Raw genomic sequence first — 21960 nt, 5'->3', positions numbered from 1 at the left:
TTGGTCAATGTCGTGCCAGGAACCAATCACGTGCCTTGTATGAGTTCCCGTACAGTACAGGCACAAAGACTCTGTACAAAGACTCTGAGTCAACTCATCTCTTTGTTGGCATGCAGGGAAACCTTCTCTCACATGCATCAACATGAAACAACGCGTCTTTCTGCAATATGGCTGCCGATATGGCTGTATTTATTTATTTATTTATTTTTTATGAATATTTTGGAAAAACCCGCGAAGCACTGAAGCCGCAAACCGTGAAGCGCGAAGTGGTGAGGGAACACTGTATTCTGTTTTTATTTATGTTTAACACAACGTCCCAACTTCATTGGAATTGGGGTTGTAACAAAGAGTGAACAATTTAAGGGGGTCTGAATACTTTCCGCACCCACTGTATGTAGTTCGTATTAACTGGGTTAAGATTTATGCTCGACATAAGGCCAATGTGATGTCATAGCTTTACTTTACAAAGGGGGGAGTTCAGCTCTGCCCTAGAAGAGGTTATGAAAGCCATTGCATTAGCTGTGACATGACGAGTGGGCACTCTCAGGCTTTTGAGTGCATCATGCACGGTATTAACAAGTGTTTTGTATGCTACAAAGCTGCAGCAGGAAATTATACTGATACTTGAGTGTGTGCTTGTGTGTATGTCTCTCTTTCCAGTTAAGTTTCCAGCATAAGGTTGGTGTGCTTTATTGTAAGGCGGGCCAAAGCACTGAAGAAGAGATGTACAATAACGAGAGCGCTGGACCAGCACTGGAGGAGTTCTTGGATCTTTTGGGCCAGAGAGTTCGTCTCAAAGGGTTCACTAAGTACAGAGCGCAGCTAGATAACAAAAGTAAGACAAACCCCCACATGCACAACAACAAACATGGAATAATAATTGGTATAGCAGTCACTTAATTCTTCATTAAGAATGGTTTTGATAAATGTAGAATTTGTTGATTAATTATGCCTTGATGCAAGTGAGGCCAAAGGGAGTGCCCTACAGTACATAGCTGTAACCAACAGAGGAGCTGTTTGATAAAGTCTCGCCTAGTTTACAATCTAACAAGGAACACATGACATCCTCCTTATGGTGGCGTAATTCTGTGCAGGAGTTCAGAAATTTCAAAGAAAGATTGTTCCCAGGCCATTAATAATAATATTTTAAATGATAACAATTGATTAGCTATTTCCCTTCCACCTGAATGCAATTAAAATTTTCTTCAAGCGAGAGACTGAGTTTTTTTGTTTGTTTGTTTTTTCCAGCTGATTCCACAGGCACACATTCTCTCTACACCACCTACAAGGACTATGAGTTGATGTTTCATGTATCCACCATGCTCCCTTACACCCCCAACAACAGACAACAGGTCAGTCAACACCACAAACATTCGTGTAGCACGCCTGTGTTGTAAACCAGTTTGATGCTAGACTTTAGTCTGTAAGCAGCTTCCTTTAAGGCAGTGCTTCTCAAATAGTGGGACGCGCCCCCGTGCCATAACAGGGGGGGCGGGGCGCGTGTGACCCTGGAGAACATGCTTTCTTTTGTTGGCTGTACTCGAATTAAGTGTAATTACACATCCACTACAGTAGGTGGCAGTGGCGCTGTCGCTATGGTGTAGGGCTATTTTGCACCGAGCAATCGGTATGAAGTGTAAACAAACTCTCGATAGATGGACAAATTTGTAACAGGGATGAAAAGAGAGGCGGCAAGAGACGGAGATAATGGGCCAAAGGCTAAGACGTGAAAATATGACGAAGCGTATGTAGCACTCGGCTTCACTGTGACGAAACGAAGAAAGACCTGTGCGTTTTAATGTCTGAAAATGCTGGCAGTGGACAGCATGAAGCCAAATAAATTAAGGCGCCACTTGAAGACATTACACCCCAGTCACACTGATAAGCCGCTGGAGTTTTTTCAGTGAAAACGTGCCGAATATTGCCAACGATCATCCCACTTTGTGAACGCTACTTCAGTAAACCAGCGAGCACTGTTAGCATCATATAAGGTGGCGTACCAAATTGCTCAGTGCAAAAAAAAACACACAATAGCAGAAGAGCTGATACTTCCTGCAGCATTAGACATAGTCTCTGTCATGCTGGATGAAACAAGTGCTGCAAAAATAAATGGTAATAAGGATACAATGTTATGCAGAGGTGTACTAATGGCATTAATGACGTTATGCAGAGGTGCACTAATGACAATTGTATAGACAAATGATACTATTTATAGTCTTCCTAGGTGGGTGGGGGGCGTAACAGAAAATAATTGAGAAGCACTGCTGTAAGGATAGCTTCATTCCTGACTGCTGCCAGTCTGCCCCGCCAGGATCATTTTGCCACAGTAACAACCCATCACGTTGAAACTCTGAGCATTGCCAAGGCAACGGTACCTCATAGTAGGATTTTAATCAATGCATCGCCAGGGGCTGGACCTGCCTATCTACACTAACAAGTGAAATTAAATGATTGTAGCCCTTGCTCGACAACCAGTGGTGCCCTAAATCTGCAATCATAAAGGTCCCACTAGTTGAGTTTTCACCGACTTTTTCTGTGTTGACATGAATGCGCAATGAACAAAAGGCCTTCAGACACTTGTGATTTGTCTTTTATTGCCCGATGATAGCTGGGATAGGCTCCAGCACGCGACCCTTGTGAGGATAAGCGGCTCAGAAAATGGATGGATGGATGTATGTCACAAAGTTGGGTCACTTAATTTAAATCTCCTTGGTCATCTTTCAGCAGGACCAAATTGTTCCAGCCATCCTATCACATTCACCTCTCTTACCGCTATTTCAGCTTTGATCTAAATTCACTGAAGCCTTAAAATACAGTCAGTACACTACTCAACAAAAGAGGCTGTCTAAATTAGGTTAGGGGATCAATGGTCTCTTCCCTAAAGTTCTGAGAAAAACCTTTACTTTTGTGAATAGACATCACATTCTAAATTTTAAAGAGGATCATTAAAAAACAGCCTACCTTACAACAAAAAATATCATTTGTATCCTTGTATAAAACTGATGTCCCTGTCTTGTTTTTAGTTATTGCAGAAAAGGCATATTGGGATTTTTTCCTTGTATAAAACTGATGTCCCTGTCTTGTTTTTAGTTATTGCGGAAAAGGCACATTGGCAATGACATCGTCACCATAGTATTCCAGGAGCCCGGGGCCCTTCCTTTTACTCCAAAGAGCATCCGTTCTCATTTCCAGCATGTATTTGTCATCGTCAAAGTCCACAATCCCTGCACTGATAATGTCTGCTACAGGTAAATAAAACAGGCTTGCCTGAAAGGTTCCCGAAAAGCTATCTTTAAAAATCTAAATGTGTGTGCCAACATGTCAAATCAACAAATTGCAACCATTGTACTTTGGAATGAGAGTCAATTAAATATCTTTAAGACAAAGTAAGTAGTTGTGTCATCTTTCTATTGGCTTTGCATAAATGTTTTTATGCCACCTATTTTAACAGCTATTAATTTGCGAGGGTATTGATAATGTTATACTGATTGTTCTCTATGGTTTGTTCTATGGATTCATCGTATTTGACAGTGGAAGAATAACAAGTGAGCCTTGATCTGCTCAGTAATGATGGTTATTATAACACCTAGAAATTTTAACTTACAAATCTCTGTGTTTTTGGAGTCAACATAAACCCCTAGTGTTTGTTCAACAGAGCCAGATTGAGATGAACTCTCCCTTGTTTCATCGTGTTATGATTTTCACACTTCTATTTGCTGCTTTTTATATGAGCAGTTCTGTTAACACTTATTTCCCTTTGTTTTCCAGTGTGGGCGTGTCCAGGTCTAAAGACGTGCCTCCATTCGGTCCCCCTATTCCAAAGTCTGTGACTTTCCCGAAGTCTGCAGTTTTTAGGGACTTCCTGCTTGCCAAAGTCATAAATGGAGAAAATGCAGCACATAAGTCAGAGAAGTTCCGAGCCATGGCGACCCGTACGCGGCAGGAGTACCTAAAGGACCTGGCAGAAAACTTTGTTAGCACTGCTACAATTGACTCTGCTGTCAAATTCAGCTTCATTAACCTCGGAGCCAAGAAGAAGGAGAAAGTGAAACCCAGGAAGGATGCACATGTGTTCAGTGTTGGAGCCATCACTTGGAGCGTTCGGGCCCGGGATTTTGGCCAGTCGAAGGATGTGGACTGCTTGCTCGGCATATCCAACGAGTTCATTGTGCTCATTGAGGAGGAATCAAAAAATGTTGTTTTCAACTGCTCTTGTCGCGATGTCATTGGCTGGACCTCAGGGATTATGAGTATAAAGATCTTCTATGAGCGCGGGGAGTGTGTCATGTTGTCTGCTCATGACAACTGTGGAGAAGACATCCGGGAGATGGTGCAAAGATTAGAGGTAAGTCCTTTAAAGTCTCTCATTTTAAAGTCCCTGACTTCTTGCTACACTACATCGTTGTATAGGAGAAGCAATGATTTGTCATTTATACTTCAAACCTAACATATTCAAGGAACCTAAGTGATAATTAGATTGATAGTTATCCATCCACCACATCTGCTGTAGAGATTTCTGCGTGCGTGCATGTGTGCGTCCGGTCTCGCCTGTGTTCTTCCCTTGCCTGAGTGGGTTTTCCCCGTGTACTCCGGTTTCCTCCCACATTCCAAAACCATGCATGGTAGGTGGCTTGAAGACTCTAAATTGGCCGTAGGTGTGAATGTGAGTGCGAATGGTTTTGTTTAAATGTTCCCAGCGATTGGCTGGCAACCAGTTCAGGGTGTACCCCGCCTCCTGCCCGATGACAGCTGGGATAGGCTCCAGCACGCCCGCGACCCTAGTGAGGAGAAGCGGTACGGAAGATGAATGAATGAATGCGTGTGTGCGTACGCGTGTGTGTGTGCAGAACCAAGTTTGCAGTTTGATTTGGATTACATTCAATTTTTGTTTTAGTAGCCGTAATGCTGGTACTTATTATAAAGTTCTGACATTCTCAATGTCATTATAAACATGGTTAACGGTTTCATTTGAGCTGACCTTACTAATGGAATCTTGTTGCTTTGTTTAAACATGTCACACAAAGTCACCTGGTGCACAACTTTGTGGTCATCTGCGATGCATTATTACTGATGCTTTTTTACAATAAACGCAAATTTGGGAAAATGTAATGATGCAGTCAGAATCAAAATATAATGACAAAAGGTTTTAGCTCTCTAGATGTCTGCTCTACTGTCACTGCAAGACGTGCTAACAGTAACTTCGCCATAGTCACTGTAAATGACTAAGTAATTTAGTTTTCTATTCTGGATTTGCAAAGATGGAGCACAGTTGGTTTGGTTTTGGTTTCCAAATTGCTAATAGTCATTTGGGTTAGTTGCATTGGGGAGCTCAGAGTAATTAAGGCCCTTGTTGGCATTGACTAACTATGATGCTGTTCCAACTCAATCCATTCATTTTCTAATGCACTTGTACTCAATTAGGGCTGCAAGTGAACCGGAGCCTATCCCAGCTAAATTTGGACGAGAGGCTCGGTACACCCTGGACCCGTCGCCAGCCAATCGCAAGGCACATACACAAGCATTCCCATTCACACTTATGGTCCATATACTCTTCCTTTAACCTAACATGCATGGTTTTGGAACGTGGAAGGAAGAATTATTTGTAAGTAATTATCTGTAATTATGTATCCGTAGCAAACATGGGTAGGATAAACATGAAAACTCCCCACAGGGTGGCTGGAGTTGAGATTTCAATTCTGGATCTCAGAACTGCGAGAGCTGTTGGGACTCATTTGATGTTATTTAAACCTTGTGTGCTGTAGTTATAGCACATGATTTAAGAGTCAGATTAACAGCCAATTGCAGTTTGAAGACGTTTCTCATCTGCTCTTAGCGTTTCACATTACAAGGAGGGCAAATCACACATGGAAGCAAGGAGAATGACTACCTAAACTAAGCCCTTTTTTTTAACCATTATAAGTATTTATGGGGGACCTCAATTCATTCTGCAAAAATAACTCTTCCACTGTAGGTTTACCACAACCCATTTTCCTCTGTCTCATATGTTTCTATTCAAACCTCCTCTTATTAATTTTATTACTACTACTTTCCTATCACTCCCCTCATTTTTTAAATGTGTTTTGCCACAAGATCAAAACAGTCCAAAAATGATTTTAACCCTCCTTGTAATTTGTTGCTAAACACTCACATTCAGCGGAGGTGCCAATTATTTAGGTCACATATTTAGATGGATTTGAGTTGCTCTCAATTGAGTAAAACCATTAGGAAAAACAACATTTTAATGGAATTGAGAATTAGTGTTCATGAGCTTTGAGGCAATTCTTTGAGTTGTTAAATGTTATGAGTGAGGCATTTTTTAAACAGGACACAACCCAGTTTTGGGGGAGGAAATACGGTCACAGTTATTGGGTCTGCGAGACTAACAATAGACATCTGGGACTTGTTGCTCGTTTTCAGAATTACCTACCTCTTCTCATCTCCATTCTGTACACGTGCTTTTAGGTTGCACAGTGTCTTTTGGGGCTCAGGTATTTTGTAGTCCAGAGCAAATATGCCTAGTTTTAAATACTTAGTCCAGATGGTGACAATTGGTGCCTGGTACTTGGAGATTGGGATTTGCATTATGTTTTACGGACCGATCAGATAATAATTTTTTAACTCTCCAAATCCAAAATAGCTCTGTGGCAATTTCTTAAACTTCCCTCAAACCAGAGAGCATTGGTACATTCCTAACCAGTTTAATTTGCTTTATTCTGTGTTGCATCTATAGCACTAAAAGCTGTTTGTGTGTGCGTGTGTGTGTGTGTGTGTGTGTGTGTGTGTGTGTGTGCGTGCGTGCGTGCGTGCGTGTGTATGTGTGTGTGTAGTGGCTCGGGAAATGAAGAATCGGTACATCAACACACTGTACCCTGAGCTTGCTTTTAAAAACAATGCGAAGTAAATCACAAACAAATCCAGACATAAAATCTAACTAAAACAATGCCAGATCTTTTCTTCTCAAATGACAAACATGAATGAAAAACATTCTGTACTCTAATATTGAGACGAATAGCACAGTTTCCCAGAGCTTAGACAAGAGAATGTAGAAATAAGGGACCAAAAATATGCAGCCGAATGACACTGGCTTTTGATTTCATATGGGTTTGCAGTCACCTTAGTTAGCACGTTCTTCACATGAAAGAACAGGGCAGCCCATATTAACATTTGTGATTAGCCAAAGGATATCTCTTCCTCATTGGCCATGCTAATCTTTCTCACATTTGCAGAGCTCTTTCCCATGGGATTTGTGACGGATATCTCACAAAAAGTGATAATAAGTATGAGTAAGCGAGTGGCTATCTGTGATTGCCTTATAAAATGTGCATCATTAACATGACCCTGCCCAATTTAATCCGAGAGGTCTTCTTTTTGTCATGGAAGCTGCCCTCAATCCGTTTTCATTGGAGGTATTTCCATAGAGTCGAGCTAGTGATGTAATGTGAAGCAAGTAAATTGGCCACTATAATGCTGTGTAGCTTGTGTGAGAACACCACTAAGAGCTTTGTGATAACATCCTGCTCTCCAGGGTGTCGCTGAGCTCAGGGCCCCATGTTTGGATTTTATTGAACACATCACTGTGAGATGTGTGGTCCTTTTCTTCTGACTTTCCTGTGGGTGTATGGATAAAAACATTATTTGGATTAGAACGATGAAAGCATTGATTTTTTGGGGGGGGAGTACATACTGATTTCCTAAATCTTCTCTGATTTAGATTATAGGGGTTATAACATTTTAATCTTCTCTGCAGAGTTTTAATCTACATTTTTATTTTTTGTCACAATGCGACATTCATCATGTATAGCCCTTGTGAATATTTTTGGTTTAATCTCTGGTCACATGCTACATCACAAAAATACTAACTGGCTGGCATTTGTGACAAGTAACTGTATGAAAGCCTGTCTATTGGTGCTGTTAAATTAAGTTTTTTAATCTTTGAACATGAGCTAATGACTGCTTACCAATGTTAAACAGATCTCCACATAAAGAAGTATGTTTAGCTTTCACTTTTTGAAGCATCATAAAGCTTTTTTTTTTTACTAGCGAGCAGTGTTTTAAGCAACATTTTACTATTCTTAAATAAACTCAAGAGTAAAAATGAATATAACTGATTTTAAGATTAAAAGTTAAAAGCAATAAAATGTACTCAATTCTAACTTGTTGACAAATGACTTGACACAGTGCCGAACTTGGTTATGGAGAATTATTGGTATGGAGGGGGGTTACTTTACATAACACACCTAATTCTTCTGTATAAATTGCATTTTTCTTTTTATTATTATTATTGTTCACTTTTCCATATTTTAGTAGCTACCAGCACAAAGTGTGTTGGAAATCATTTCCGGCTCTATTGTCGTTATCAAATTTTTAAAAATTACCTTCACTGTTACACATTGAGTCACTGATGGTGTAGTGGTACACTCGCCTGACTTTGGTGCAGGCAGCGTGGGTTCAGTTCGCACTCGGTGACGGTGTGAATGTGAGTGCGAATGGTTGTCCGTGTCTATATGTGCCCTGCGACTGACTGGCGACCAGTACAGGGTGTAGTCCGCCTTTCGCCCGAAGTCAGCTGGGATCGGCTCCAGCGTCCCGCGACCCTAACCAGGATAAGCGGTGTTGAAAATGGATGGATGGATAGATGTTACACATTGTTCGTGACATCACAAAAAGGACAAATTACACATTGTTCGTGACATCACAAAAAGGACAAAGAAAGCTGAAGAATAAGCAAAGCATACTCTGCTAGGTTAATCCACTAGATCAGGGGTGTCAAACTCATTTTTGTCACAGCGGGCACATCGCAGTTATGGTTCCACTCGGAGGGCCATTATGGCTGCAAACCCATATGAATGTATGATTGCCTCACATTACATATACACAAATTTACGGATAATTTCTTTTGAAATCAAAAGCCAGTAAAAACTGTTCAACTACAGTATGAATCAATTTTATTTTAGAAGTAGGGTTGATAACAGAAATTGCCTGCAATATCGCAATATTTTTAAAAGTGGAAGCAATTTTGAATTTGGTATTTTAGCAAGAAACACCAAGTCGATGCACATTCTCGCGGGCCACATAAAATGACGTGTCGGGCTGGATCTGGCCCCCGAGCCACCAGTTTGACACCTGTGCACTTGATGCTCAATTAGTTGAGCTCTAAATTTGCTGAGGTCTGGGTTTTGGAGAAATCTTTTCTGAATAGTACGACATTGTAGGCATTAAACTTCAAGTTTCCATTGTTACTAAACTTGTCAGAGACTTTCATTTACCATCAGTTTAATACATTTCTCTGTACAGGTAGTGTTACAATTACCTCGCAACAGGTTGGAGGTAAACGTGACCCTTTTATACTTCTTCACTAGCAGGTAAAATGTTAAATCCAAACTCTTGCATACCTGTGTCACTGAAAGAAACACATGGACTTGTTCATTTTATGGACTGAATAAACAAAAGGTCCTCAAGAAACCTTTTCAAAAACTATTCCATAAGCTTAGTGAATTTATGACAAGGAGCGGTGTGATTTGTGTCCCATGATGCTGAGGAAAATCTTCTTCACATTCCTCTTTCAGTTTTCTTTCTCCAGACCCTCAGCATTTGTACAATTTCAGATATAAAAAAATTCTTAATTGTTATTATTTTTGCTGTTGACATGTTTTGTAGAATTAGTTTGAAATCTATTTTTCTTAGCGTTCCCTTTGTTTATTAAAGCCCTCCTTGGCCATGTGGATTTGAACACTAGACTGTGATTATAACTATTAGCCAATGGGGAAATAAAGTGATGAACAAACTAGTTAACCCTCATCATACAAAACTAGAGTAATTCTGTGTCTCACTTAGAAGACACAGTTGATCTGTAGTGGTCCACTATGGTTGTCTGGGCTCCACTCGCACAGCAGGGTAGGATTTCTGCTAGTGTGAGAATCTGGTGAAGTGTTGACAGGCCAAAGTCTGAGTTAATGTGTCCCTGAAGCCAGCTGCCACTCTGAGGCATATAGAGGCAGTCAACCACAACTGAACCAGGACTAATCTGCCGAGTGATTAAAGCTCATTGAGTGCAGTGTGATTTCTTCTCCAGCGCTTCTACAGAAAACACTTTTGGGAAAGCATCCAGGAACACGGTCCACTCATGCTGGAGTGAGACCTACGAATCGAATTATGTTGTCAAGCTAAAAATAGATTGCATGCTTTTATCCGTGACCTCTTTTTGTGTGTGTTTTACTTCTATAATGATGCTGAAATGGCAGGGGTTTATTAAGCATTGTTTTAACACAATCAACCTTTAGTTTTAACTGCAATTTGTTTTATTGATAGCGTACAATTATGAAATGAATCCAAATCAAAATAATCTTACACACTGCTCTTCCTAAATGGAGTCACTCCAGTCAGATAGTTGCTTTCAGATTCAGAAAAACCTTATTCATCCGTGTGGATATTATCATATAACATATTGCACATAATGATCAGACTGACTTTTATTCCTTTTTCAGATCACGACCAGAGGCTGTGAGACAATAGAGATGACTTTACGACGCAACGGCCTGGGCCAGCTCGGTTTCCACGTCAACTTTGAGGGAATCGTGGCTGATGTTGAGCCCTTTGGCTTTGCTTGGAAGGCAGGCTTGAGACAGGGAAGTCGACTGGTGGAAATCTGCAAGGTAGCTGTAGCTACTCTCACCCACGAGCAGATGATCGACCTACTGCGCACCTCTGTGGCTGTCAAGGTGGTTATCATCCAACCATATGAAGATGGGACCCCTCGAAGGTAAGAAACACAACTTTATCTTGTATTTGTTGTTGCTTAGTGTTGTTTTTTTAGCTGTTGTGCTTCTACACGGAGGACATACTCATGTTTGTCTATTAGTTTGACATTTCTTCTCATATTTGAGATAATTAGTGGAGAGAAATGCTTACTTATTTGCTTGATGTTGACAGCTGCTTCCCCATGGAGTCTCTCTGTTAGTTGAAGTACCCATGCTACACTCACAGTCAGGGTTTCTTGCAACTAATAATGGGAAGAACATTTAGACTAATGGCTCAAGTCTCCCCGTTACGGTTCACTTTTGTAGATTGCTATTATTTCTGTCCTCCCCTATTCTTCTCTTCGACAATTACAATGGGAAGAGCTGGCTTTTTGGAGACATTCACCCATGGCGAGACACCATTTACCCTGAAATAAAAAGAGAGGAGCATATTTCAAATCATGTGATGAGAATAAATGGACTGTATGAGAGACAGTCTCTCATACAGTCCATTTATTCTTTGAGAGACAGTCAGTGCCATGAGATCACTTCTATGATGGGTTTTTCTCAAACTATTTCAGGTCAAGGCCACACAAGGTTCCTCCCTAGCACCCAAATGTACACAAATATTTCAGACGCAGTTTGTGTAGCAATTCCAAGTTTGCAAAAGGCTTCATCTCACAACTTTCACTTTCATCAGATTATCATCCTTGTTTTTTTTATGTTTCAGGCTACCACATACATATTCATAATCCGTAATCTTTGCTTCCACTTACTCACAAATAAGCAAGGCTTATTGCTAAACCTACAAATATAGAATCTGAGTATGAATAAAAAATACTCTCCAGTGAAGCGTTCTATGGGTGATATTTTTTTAACCAATGGAGTGATAAACAGATTAGCACACAATATATGATGTATATAATATATAAAATATGAGGGGAAGTTTTTATTTTTGTCATTATCTGATTTTGACTCTGTTTTCTCATCTGGCAACAGAGGGGCAAAGCATAATTGTTCCCCCAGATGGTGGCCTAATATTCTTCCTCTGTGAGTCCAACACAGCAGCCTCTCTGGCTGTACTGATATCTAATCCTCTTACTAAGATCGGTGATCATAAACGATGATACAATCATAATTGAAGTTTGTGGAAGTTGAAAGCGTACAAAAACTGGACCAGCTTTCGAAAACTGGTTACAGAATGGGCAACTAAAGCTCTTGGCGTAGTCATTGTGCCAGTTAAATTAGCCAGTTTGGTTGGATGACTAGTGAAGCCTGTGGTCAACATCCCTTCAGACATTATTTTCTGACTATCATACATGGCTCAAGTAGGGCATTTGGTCCTAAATGTCAGAAAGAAATTATTCTGCATGTGCTTACAAGGTGACACAATACTGTACATATTGAACTACGTTTGATCTGGATGTGGGATTTGCAAACAGATGCCTCTGGCAGTAACATAGATGAGCATACTGGTCTGTGCTGTGGAGCTGTACTGGGGTATTTCCCTCGCTTGGCGAACACACAAATTATCGCTGTCTCATGAGAACCAAAAGCATCTATCTCAGGGTCTTGTGAATATTCTCCCAACGCTCGATCAAATCAAGATGCGAGAGGTCAGGCGAAGAATCCTGAAGCCTCTGAATTATCTATCTATCAATCTATCTCTCTCTCTCTCTCTCTCTCTCTCTCTCTCTCTCTCTCTCTTGCTTTCTTTCTTTCTTTCTCTCTCTCTCCCTCTCTCTCTCTCTCTCGCTGTCTGCATCTTTAAGTTGCTTAAGTGTTGCAGTTAACAGTGAGTGCTTTGCTTTCTCCACAATGATCTCAAAAGAAAGGAATTCAGCTGGGGCTTGAAGGGCCCAGTCACTCCCCTATAACCCGAAGGATGGGGGCAAGCTTAACAATGGACTAGAGTCCCATGACCTCTAGACAATGTAACATCCTTCATACGTCCACTAGGACACTTTCTTAACCAAATATCATTTTGAAAGAGAATGTAGTGAGGATAAGCGATACAAAAAAATGCATGAATAGATGTTTATTTAGCTTCTTCATTTTGATTTCCTGGCAGCACATTGAACGCAGGTTAGCACATCTGCCTCACAGTTCTGAGGACCCGGGTTCAAGTTAGTTCGTTAAGTTTGCATATTCTCCCTGTGCCTTTGTGCGTTTTCTCCCCTTACACTGGTTTCCTCCTACATCCCAAAAACATGCTTGGTAGTTTAATTAGTGCCTCTAAGTTGCCCATAGGTGTGAATGTGAGAGTGAATGGTTGTTTGTATATATGTGCCCTGCGATTGGCTGGCGACCTGTTCAGGGTGTACCCCGCCTCTTGCCCAGAGTCAGGTGAGATTTTCTGGGTACAGAAAATGGATGGATGGATTTGGGATTCCTGTCAAATCACGGTTGATCATGCTATGTCACTTCTTTGGAGCTGCTTATCTATTAAACCATTCTAACCACTGTGTCTGAAGCCAAAGCAGATATGGCTCTTGCATGTGTTGTACCCATGAGTGTATTTCTTGAGACTGTGGGCAGGATGTGGTTATAGCCCAGTGCAGCAGCTCCAGAGGCTTCTCCATCATCGCGCTGAAGAACTTTGAAGACGAAAAGACAAAGCTCAATGGAAATGTCATGAAAATAATGGCTCTTTAGACAGTGTTTTGGTAGTCTTTAAGTCGACAAATTAGTTTGATGTGGGCTTAAATACATAATGACAGATACATCCCAAACAGACACAAAAAAAGATTTGAAGTTAGATTCTATCTAATATTGAATGAGTTCCTGTGATCCCCAGAGTTAATGTTTATCTCAAGTTAAGGGGGGCTCAATCTGCTCCAGACCCGTGCTGATAACATTTAGATGGCCACTTGTGACCTTTACTTTGAAGTGCCATCAAGACTTGTCATTTTCACTTCCCATGATGACACTGAAAGAAAAGGCTGCTAAACAAAAACTTTCACAACCTGAATCACAAATTTCTCCCACTTAATCCCTTCACTTTAAACAGGAGGCCCTTTTTTCCCTCAGATCCCTTGGCAAATAAATCATTGGGAGTCTTTTTCTTTTTTTGCAAACGTATTCACTTTGGAGCATACCTCCTTAATGAACCCCAGGACAATGATGATCTACAAAGGACTGATGGAGGTCATAACCTCTCTGGCTCTTTGCTGTGACACGGACTGTGGGAATGGATTATCATTTCTTTAAATCCCTGGCCATGTCATTGAAGTGACGGCTCTCTGACTGAGGTCCAAGGTCTTGTTGTCACACTCATCTATTCTATTTTGTTAAACGACAATAGCTGATTGCCTCCCAACTGGCTAAGTGAGCACTGTTTATTAGTAATGTCAAAGTGATTGATATTGTGTCAAATTATTTCTTCCAAAGAAAGACATGACAATTTGAGATGACCAGTTGTATTTATCATCTTTCTCTATCCGATTATGTAGGCCGTTGTGGTCAAATGCATAGCCCTTAAGTAAAGCTGCTCGAGCTTATGGAGATCTTGGTGGAATCGAGAGGAAGCAGACATGTCATTTCTCACCAGCTTCTCTCCTTTCAGTTGGATGAATGTTTTTTCAACACGATGCTAAAGCTCAGGTTTAGTGCTGGTTTCCTGCTGTTTAGGTATGATTTATACACAGACAGAGTTCAAAGCAAGAAACCTCATTCCGTGGTTATTTTCAACTGTCAACCTGGCAGGCACTGAGCTGTAACATTAGATCATACCTTGTCACTTCTTAATCATTCTTGTGTAAAAAGTACAGCCAGAAACAAAAACTGAGACCTTTCCTGTTGACAAGCTGTTTACCACGTTTAGCCTTTGAGGGAGTAATTGTGTGTGGCAACCTGGCATTACTATGTACACACAGTTCATCAAGGTAATGAGTGGGATCGCAGTCTTGCAGGAAAAAAAGTATAACACTGTTGAGGATTTAACACCTTTTCGCATTCACTCCACTCCGCCCATCCACCACCATTTTAAAAAGTACAGTAATAACAATTTTGACTAAGTCTCGAGTAATACAGGAGATAAGCAAATGTTTCATCCATTTTATAATGTTTTATACCACTTATTCAGAGCCCCAGATACTTAAGACAAGTGCGAGGGTCCACAATGGATTTTTACAGGGTGATCATCAATGACGCATTGAGCCTGGGCTAGCAATATGAACCACTATACTATTAATCCTCCCACCCCTTTTCTGTGTTCAAAAGAATGCAAAATGCTGCTGTGCCACTCATTTGTCACTGTTCCATACGTGAACACGATGTTGCATGCTACATATTACACATGAGGTGAATCAATAATTCAAACCATAATATCTGGCGGATGTTATGCATGCCATTGGCTGTCCTTCATAAGACACGATGTTGATATTGGCCATATGGGTGTGAGATGGGTAGAGATGGAGAAAGCGGAGGATGATTTTATGGTTGGCTCGTGTAACACACACAGCCCCACTCAGATGCCAGTTGGACACTGCTAGCCAACCATGACCCATTTTGATGAAAGCATCTCACTTACATGAATTACTTGTCCTCCTCAAGCCTCTCTGTTTGTACTTGTGACCACAGCAATGTATACACAAGATTTCCCCCCTTGGTAGATTCTGGAAAAAAGACTTTGGAGGGGCAGGCAAGTGCGCATAAAGCTCCCGCTCCAAGATTAATGTTGCATGAGACAACATCCTAGGTATTTCTGCTTCAGAGATCTTCACTGTTGTTAACAATAAGGACATTGAGATGATCATAGGAAAGACCCCTTAGATCAGGGGTGTCAAACTAAAATTCACGGTGGGCCAAAATAAAAAATTGGGACAACGTCGCGGGCCAAACTCAATATTTAATGAAAAATCACGGCGATGTGCATGTTTCCCTTCTCTGTAGAAATTAAGCGTTAAGGTTTATCATATGACCACAAACTTACATTTTGCTTAAACACTGAATCTGGAATAAACAAACTAATATTATAAACACGGGAAATCAAATTTGCAATAAAAGACGTCAGTGGTATTTGTTTGTTGTTTTGTATTTAAATAGATAACATGAATCATCTGTCTCTCCATCTTCTATTTATTTATCTCCAACTACCTTTCTTTTTTATGTTAATATTTTTCAAAGGCCAACAACAAAACAACCCAAAAAAATAAGAATATCCTTCAATAAAAATCCAAAGTTCAAACTATTAACAGTCCCTGCGAGGAGCCACGTTGCTCCGCACACGACAAACGGGTGTGTCTTTTACTTTAGTGAACAGACAATCTGCCTCCCACCTGTCTTGGAAGTTAACCGTTTTCCATCTTTTGTTTGGCCATTTTTGGGAAGGGGAAGTGTAAATTTGCTCGAGGAGACTGGTAGCATAGTTGCTAACAACTGCAACAGAAAGGGAAGGAGCGCTCGCCGGTCTCGACTGATGGGCCGACACACTAGCAAAGCATTCTGAGATTTGTAATATTAGTGGCGCATGTGCTATATACTGGCGGGCCAGCTCTAATACACATTTGATATGGTCTCGCGGGCCAAATATAATTATGTGGCCGTGGGCGAAATTTGGTCCCCGGGCCTGAGTTTGACATATATGCCTTAGACGGTCAGTTTTAATGTAATAGGTGAAGTGCTGAATGTGTGATGTAGATGAGGAGTTTGGGGGTTTCATCGTAAGAGAGGACCATTTTTGTATTTGAGCAGCAGTGCTATGTTCTAACAACTGTCTCCAGCATCCCGCTAATGCATTATTATGATAATACATGGTGCGATAATCATTGCAATTATTGTAACTCATTCATTCATTCATTCATCTTCCGTTCCGCTTAGCTTCACTAGGGTCGCAAGCGTGCTGGAGCCCATCCCAGCAATCTTTGGGCGAGAGGCGGGGTACACCCTGAACTGGTCACGAGCCAATCGAGGGCACATATAAACAAACAAGCATTCGCACTATTGTAACTATGTCATTGTATTTATTAGAAACAGCTGTATCAATGTAAAATAGTACCGAATGCAGACGTTCATTATATAATCGATGTATAATTAATTGTTATAATTATTATTCATATGGAAATATTCTTAGTCCACAGCAAATTATCTCTGACTTTATTGTAGATTGTGTGACGATTTTCGTCACATTAAGTATGCCCTAATTTACATGTTAATAAGGCTTTGATGTTCCATATTATTAGTAATCAAGTCATGAGTTCAAACCTCATCTCCACTGAACCTTTTAGCATCATTTAGCATAATGTTCATCTTCTATTTCACTGCTCCTTCCAATCCTGTTTTGCAGAGTAGCTTCTTTAACCTTAAAATACAGACAGTAGGCCACACAGTTTGTATATTATTAGCACTTGGTTAATATGTCAACATATTAAAGCATAAAGCTTCTCTTTAATTGATTTTCCAGAGGACTTAGATGAGATGGATGAAATGTTAAAATATTCATTCTTAACAGCTTTTATGCAAAGCAGGTATTAGCTACTAGTGGCATTAATAATTCACTGCTAACTGTCTTTAACCGTCTTTCTTTAACTTCTTCTCAGGGGCTGCTCTGAGCTGTATCGCATCCCCATGGTGGAGTACAAAGTCGACAGTGAGGGTACACCCTGTGAGTACAAGACACCCTTCAGAAGGAACACCACCTGGCACCGGGTGCCCACAGCTGCTGGAACTCCTTTGTCGAGAGGGTCACCCACTCAGGGTCCTGATCGCTTCCAGTGTCAGCAGATCCTGCAGCAGCATCAGGCCGCTATCCCACGAAGCACATCCTTTGATAGGAAGTTACCAGATGGATCCAGGTATTCTCATTATTTCCGTTTTTTTTTTATACTATTTTTTGTTGTTGTTGATTATATATAAAGCATTGCTTACATCGCAACCACAATTCTCTTCCAGGATAAGATTGATTCTTGAGATACATGTAGAAGGTGTTTTGTAATGGTGTTGCTGCCAACGACATTCAAATCAACAGCGCAGACATGTCTCAAAACAGAAATTAGACTCTTGTTCGAGTTAGGGTCAGGATAAGCCGACGCATGGGTGTGTTCTTGTAAAAAGAAATAGTAATCTTTGAAGTGTAACAAAATCCAGGAACAAATAATTTCCATTTTATGTGAGGTCATGCATGATGGAGGTTCACTTTAAAAGATTGTGTGTATTTCCCAATAAATGTTGGTTGAATTCCAAATTTTATGGCAAATTGTGTTGCTCAACTTTATAGAGGCTCCCCTTTGAGTGTTGTAGCATGGGGGAAGCAATAAATCTCACTGTTTTTGGCCAATGAAACTACTAACACATTTTCACTTTTAAAAAAGAATTCAGTTCAACCTGGTTTCAGATATCATCATCGAAACAATAAAAACGAGAATGATGTCAAAACATATGCCTGAGGCGAAGAGTATGGAAAAATTATTTGTCATAGAAAAAAGATTTTTTTTTTTTGATTTTTGTTTTGTGAAAGCTCTCAACCTTTTTGAATGGTGGAGAAAATAAATTAATCTCATTGACTGGAAACCAGTCTAGGGTGTACCCCGCCTCTCACCTGAAGCCAGCTGGGATAGGCTTCAGCTCACCTGTAACCCTAGTAAGGATAAGTGGTTTAGAAAATGGATGGATTGGAAAGATGAAACTCATTGATTGCTGCTTTTGTTTTAGCCTAGCTACATATGCACTGGGTACGGAAAGTATTCACACACCCTTAAATGTTTACTCTTTGTTATATTGCAGCCATTTGCTAAAATCATTTAACTTATTTTTTTTCTCCACATTAATGTACATACAGCACCCTATATTGACAGAAAAAAAACGGAATTGTTTAAATTTTTGCTGATTTATTAAAAAAGAAAAACTGAAATATCAGTTTTCATATTCAGACAATTTTCTGTGACACTCATATTTAACTCGGGTGCTCAGAATGGGCCAAAGGTTCACCTTCCAATGAGAAAATTACCCGAAACTAAAATTACGAAGGAGTGGCTTCAGAACAATTCAGTGACTGTTCTTTAATGGCCCAGCCAGAGCCCTGACTTAAACCCAATTGAGCATCTCTAGAAAGACCTGAAAATGGCTGTCCACCAACATTCACCATCCAACCTGACAGAACTGGAGAGAATCTGCAAGGAGGAATGGCAGAGGATCCCCAAATCCCGGTGAAAAACTTGTTGGATCATTCCCAAAAAGACTCTTGGCTATATTAGCTCAAAAGGGTGTGTCTACTAAATACTGAGCAAAGGGTCTGAATACTTATGGCTGTGTGATATTTCAGTTTTTCTTTTTTAATAAATTTGCAAAAATTTCAACAATTCAGTTTTTTTCTGTCTATATGGGGTGCTGTGTGTACATTAATTAGGGAAAAAATTAACTTAAATGATTTTATCAAATGGCTGCAATATAACAAAGAGTGATACATTTAAGGGGGTGTGAATACTTTCTGTACCCAAAGTAAATATAAAGCAGTGACCTGTTCATTCTAATGAAAGCCCCACAGTCATGATAACCTTTCCAGAGTATCAAAATGACCGCCTGTGGTTTTGCCTGTTCTGACTATACTGGGATAACGGCCGCCTCCTCTGCCTAATGTCAGTGGGAGCACTCCATTTTCCATTCTTTCTTTCACTCTATGTATGACTCCCTCTCCATGCTCCCTGCACCTCTGCGCCCCACTGAAGAGGGGGTGATGGGAACACTGACACGGTAGAGCTCATCTCTTCCAATTACTGGAGAAACAAAGAGAGAGTTCCACTCTAGACCACCAAATGCTGCAGAGGGGAGTAAGAGACAAAGGAGAAATATTGCATAATTGCAAGAAATAAACATGGAATATCATTGAGAATATATTGCCTGACTTATTTTAAAATATATTATTTTTAAACAATGTTGTGTTTGAATGCAGCAGACAAAATGTTTCTTAAAAACATACATTTTGAACAGGGTACATTAATAAATACTGTATATTGATAAATTAATACTGCTCTGAAGCAGCACAGTGCTCTAGTGATTAGCAAATTTGCTTCACAATTCACTGCGATTGGCTGGTGACCAGTCAAGGGTGTACCCCGCCTCTCGTCCAAAGTCAACGAGGATAGCCTCCAGCTCACTTGCGACCAAAATTAGGTCAAACACTTCAGAAACTAAGCTAAATTATTAATTATTTCACTACATGCAGAATGATTTCATATAGCTTTTGTATTGTATGTCATTGGATAAGTTAGTTGTGTAAGCACTCGGATGTTAATCCATGTTTGGTCTACAGGATGATGCAGGATTTGGAGAATCCCCAGGTTACATCCTGTAACAAGGGAGACCAGCATTACCGTAGCTCCCCTAGTAACCAGTCCTCCTCTAGTGATCCAGGACCATGTGGCAGCAGCTCCTGGTCCCAACAGCCTGGATATGATGGGTATGTGACCACACAACTGTCACTGCTTTACATAGCCCATACTTCAATCCTAGAGTTATTTGGAATTCATAATGGAACATCTAATTTTACAAAATGTTTTTTTTTCTTTCTTGTTTTTTTAAACATGGATCAGTTTCAAGTGTGGTATTGTTCACAAAAAAACTTTGAATACCTTTCTTTGCCTACATTCACTATTAGGGCAGAATTTGAATGGACATAAGTTATAGTACTTGATTGATTTCTCTTCATCCAATATTTATTAAAATAGAGAGCCTTCTTGTGCTTATTTTCCTCTTTATTATTAATGGCGATAAAAATCTACCAAGTAAACTTGCTAAATAGTTTTTACAGGTGTTGTATCCCTGACCTCCATGCCAAGATGGTAATTCCTTTGTTAGCGGATGACAATCAGGGTGGAATTTTGTAGTAGTCGGTTAAAATTGACAGGACAAATGAGATATCATTGGAAACTTCTCAGGAGGAGCATTTAATCAGTCTGAAAACCTTTTCATTCACAGAAAATGTCAACCTCAAAGGTCAATATCCCCTCTCTGAAATAGAGTCAATTTGGTTGAAAAGCGTGTGTTTCTAATTTCTTTGTAATGTCAGACTGTTTCCTGCTTCTGTTCCCAGAACACTTAAATGAAATGGTAAAACTATTGTAAAGAATTGGTTACTGTAACTGGAGTAAGACTCTGGCCTCCAGAACTCAGAAAGAGGACTCATAAAGTCTGGTTTGGAAATGAATTTGATAAATGAAATAAAGTATACTTCCAGTCAAATCCAGAGAGACCAATAGGTTGAGATTCTGTTGCTGTTACTTCGATGTCATCGCTTTTATCTTACTGTGTCAGGAAATGTAAAGTCATGCTCAACATGCAGGATCAACAGTTTTTAACCTGATACTGGCAGATGAGCAGAATGCACCAGAGACCAATATTCTTGTCTAAGAGGTTACAGACCATGACAAGAGGCTTTGCTCCACGCTGCTGCCTTCCTGTCAGCAGCCTCAAACGTTCACTAAATTTGCAGGGATCTAGATAGCTGTGGTCCGTCAGAGCTGACACCATGCAGAACAGAACAAGACACATTGACTAGCCCATTGATCGCCAGCGAGGGTCGCTGGGAAAGATCACAAGGCAGCATGACCGCAGTGCAGAAGACAGACCTCCTTTTAGCTTTAATAGCTTTAATTATAAACCCTATTGGAAAAAGCGGCTCCTCTTTTTCTCAAGAGCAAGATAGTTTCTATAATGCTGAGTCATTGTAAAGGTCTTTTGTTTGCTTCTGTCTTCTGAGCTCAAGTGTTTTGGCCCTCAGAAATTGCATGCTAATTGTGTTATATCTGCGGAAAATCTATTGAAGCCTATCTCTTTGTGGAAGACACTGCTCACCGCCTCCTTCTTTGTGTTTCTCTCTGCAGCTGTCCCTCTCCTATCCTTCATGATCATGTAGGAGACATCCCAGGGGGGGATGGAGACTTTCACAGGGAGCGAGAGCCAACTCTGGAGAGGACCAGATCGGCAGGTGAGTGCTCAATCCGCAACCAATAAAGTAAGTAGTCTAGAGATTTGATAATTACATGTTCACTTTCTTCTGCAGAGGCCAAGTGGCACATCCCATCCACGAAGATCCTGAACCCTCTGAAGCAGCGAGAAGGAAGCAAAGACTCCCCCAACAAGCTCTCCAGGGTAAAAGTTAAAATTTCTCCTTTGATTTGACATGTAGTGGGCATGTTTGAAACTCGATTGCCTCTTAACAATGCTGTGTTTTGGATGAATGCAGCCTATGTGTGCACATGTATTACAATGCATCCTTTCACCTCTGATT

At 40.4% G+C, this 21960-nt stretch overlaps 1 protein-coding gene across 7 annotated transcripts in view; it reads left to right on the top strand.

Annotated features, from left to right (window-relative positions):
* LOC133409534 (signal-induced proliferation-associated 1-like protein 2) overlaps positions 1-21960 on the top strand; it is a 104385-nt gene that overhangs the window by 60150 nt on the left and 22275 nt on the right. For all 7 annotated transcript variants that reach the window (XM_061689663.1, XM_061689667.1, XM_061689661.1 and 4 more), the window contains exons 6-14: positions 661-835; positions 1249-1352; positions 3091-3248; positions 3769-4345; positions 10485-10759; positions 17276-17530; positions 19984-20130; positions 21554-21657; positions 21733-21821. In XM_061689663.1, the coding sequence (XP_061545647.1) occupies positions 661-835; positions 1249-1352; positions 3091-3248; positions 3769-4345; positions 10485-10759; positions 17276-17530; positions 19984-20130; positions 21554-21657; positions 21733-21821 (1884 nt within the window). The remainder of the gene's footprint in view (positions 1-660; positions 836-1248; positions 1353-3090; positions 3249-3768; positions 4346-10484; positions 10760-17275; positions 17531-19983; positions 20131-21553; positions 21658-21732; positions 21822-21960) is intronic.

Source organism: Phycodurus eques, chromosome 11, assembly GCF_024500275.1.
Source record: "Phycodurus eques isolate BA_2022a chromosome 11, UOR_Pequ_1.1, whole genome shotgun sequence".
NCBI classification, from domain to species: Eukaryota; Metazoa; Chordata; class Actinopteri; order Syngnathiformes; family Syngnathidae; genus Phycodurus; species Phycodurus eques.
This window is presented reverse-complemented; position numbering and strand designations above follow the sequence as displayed.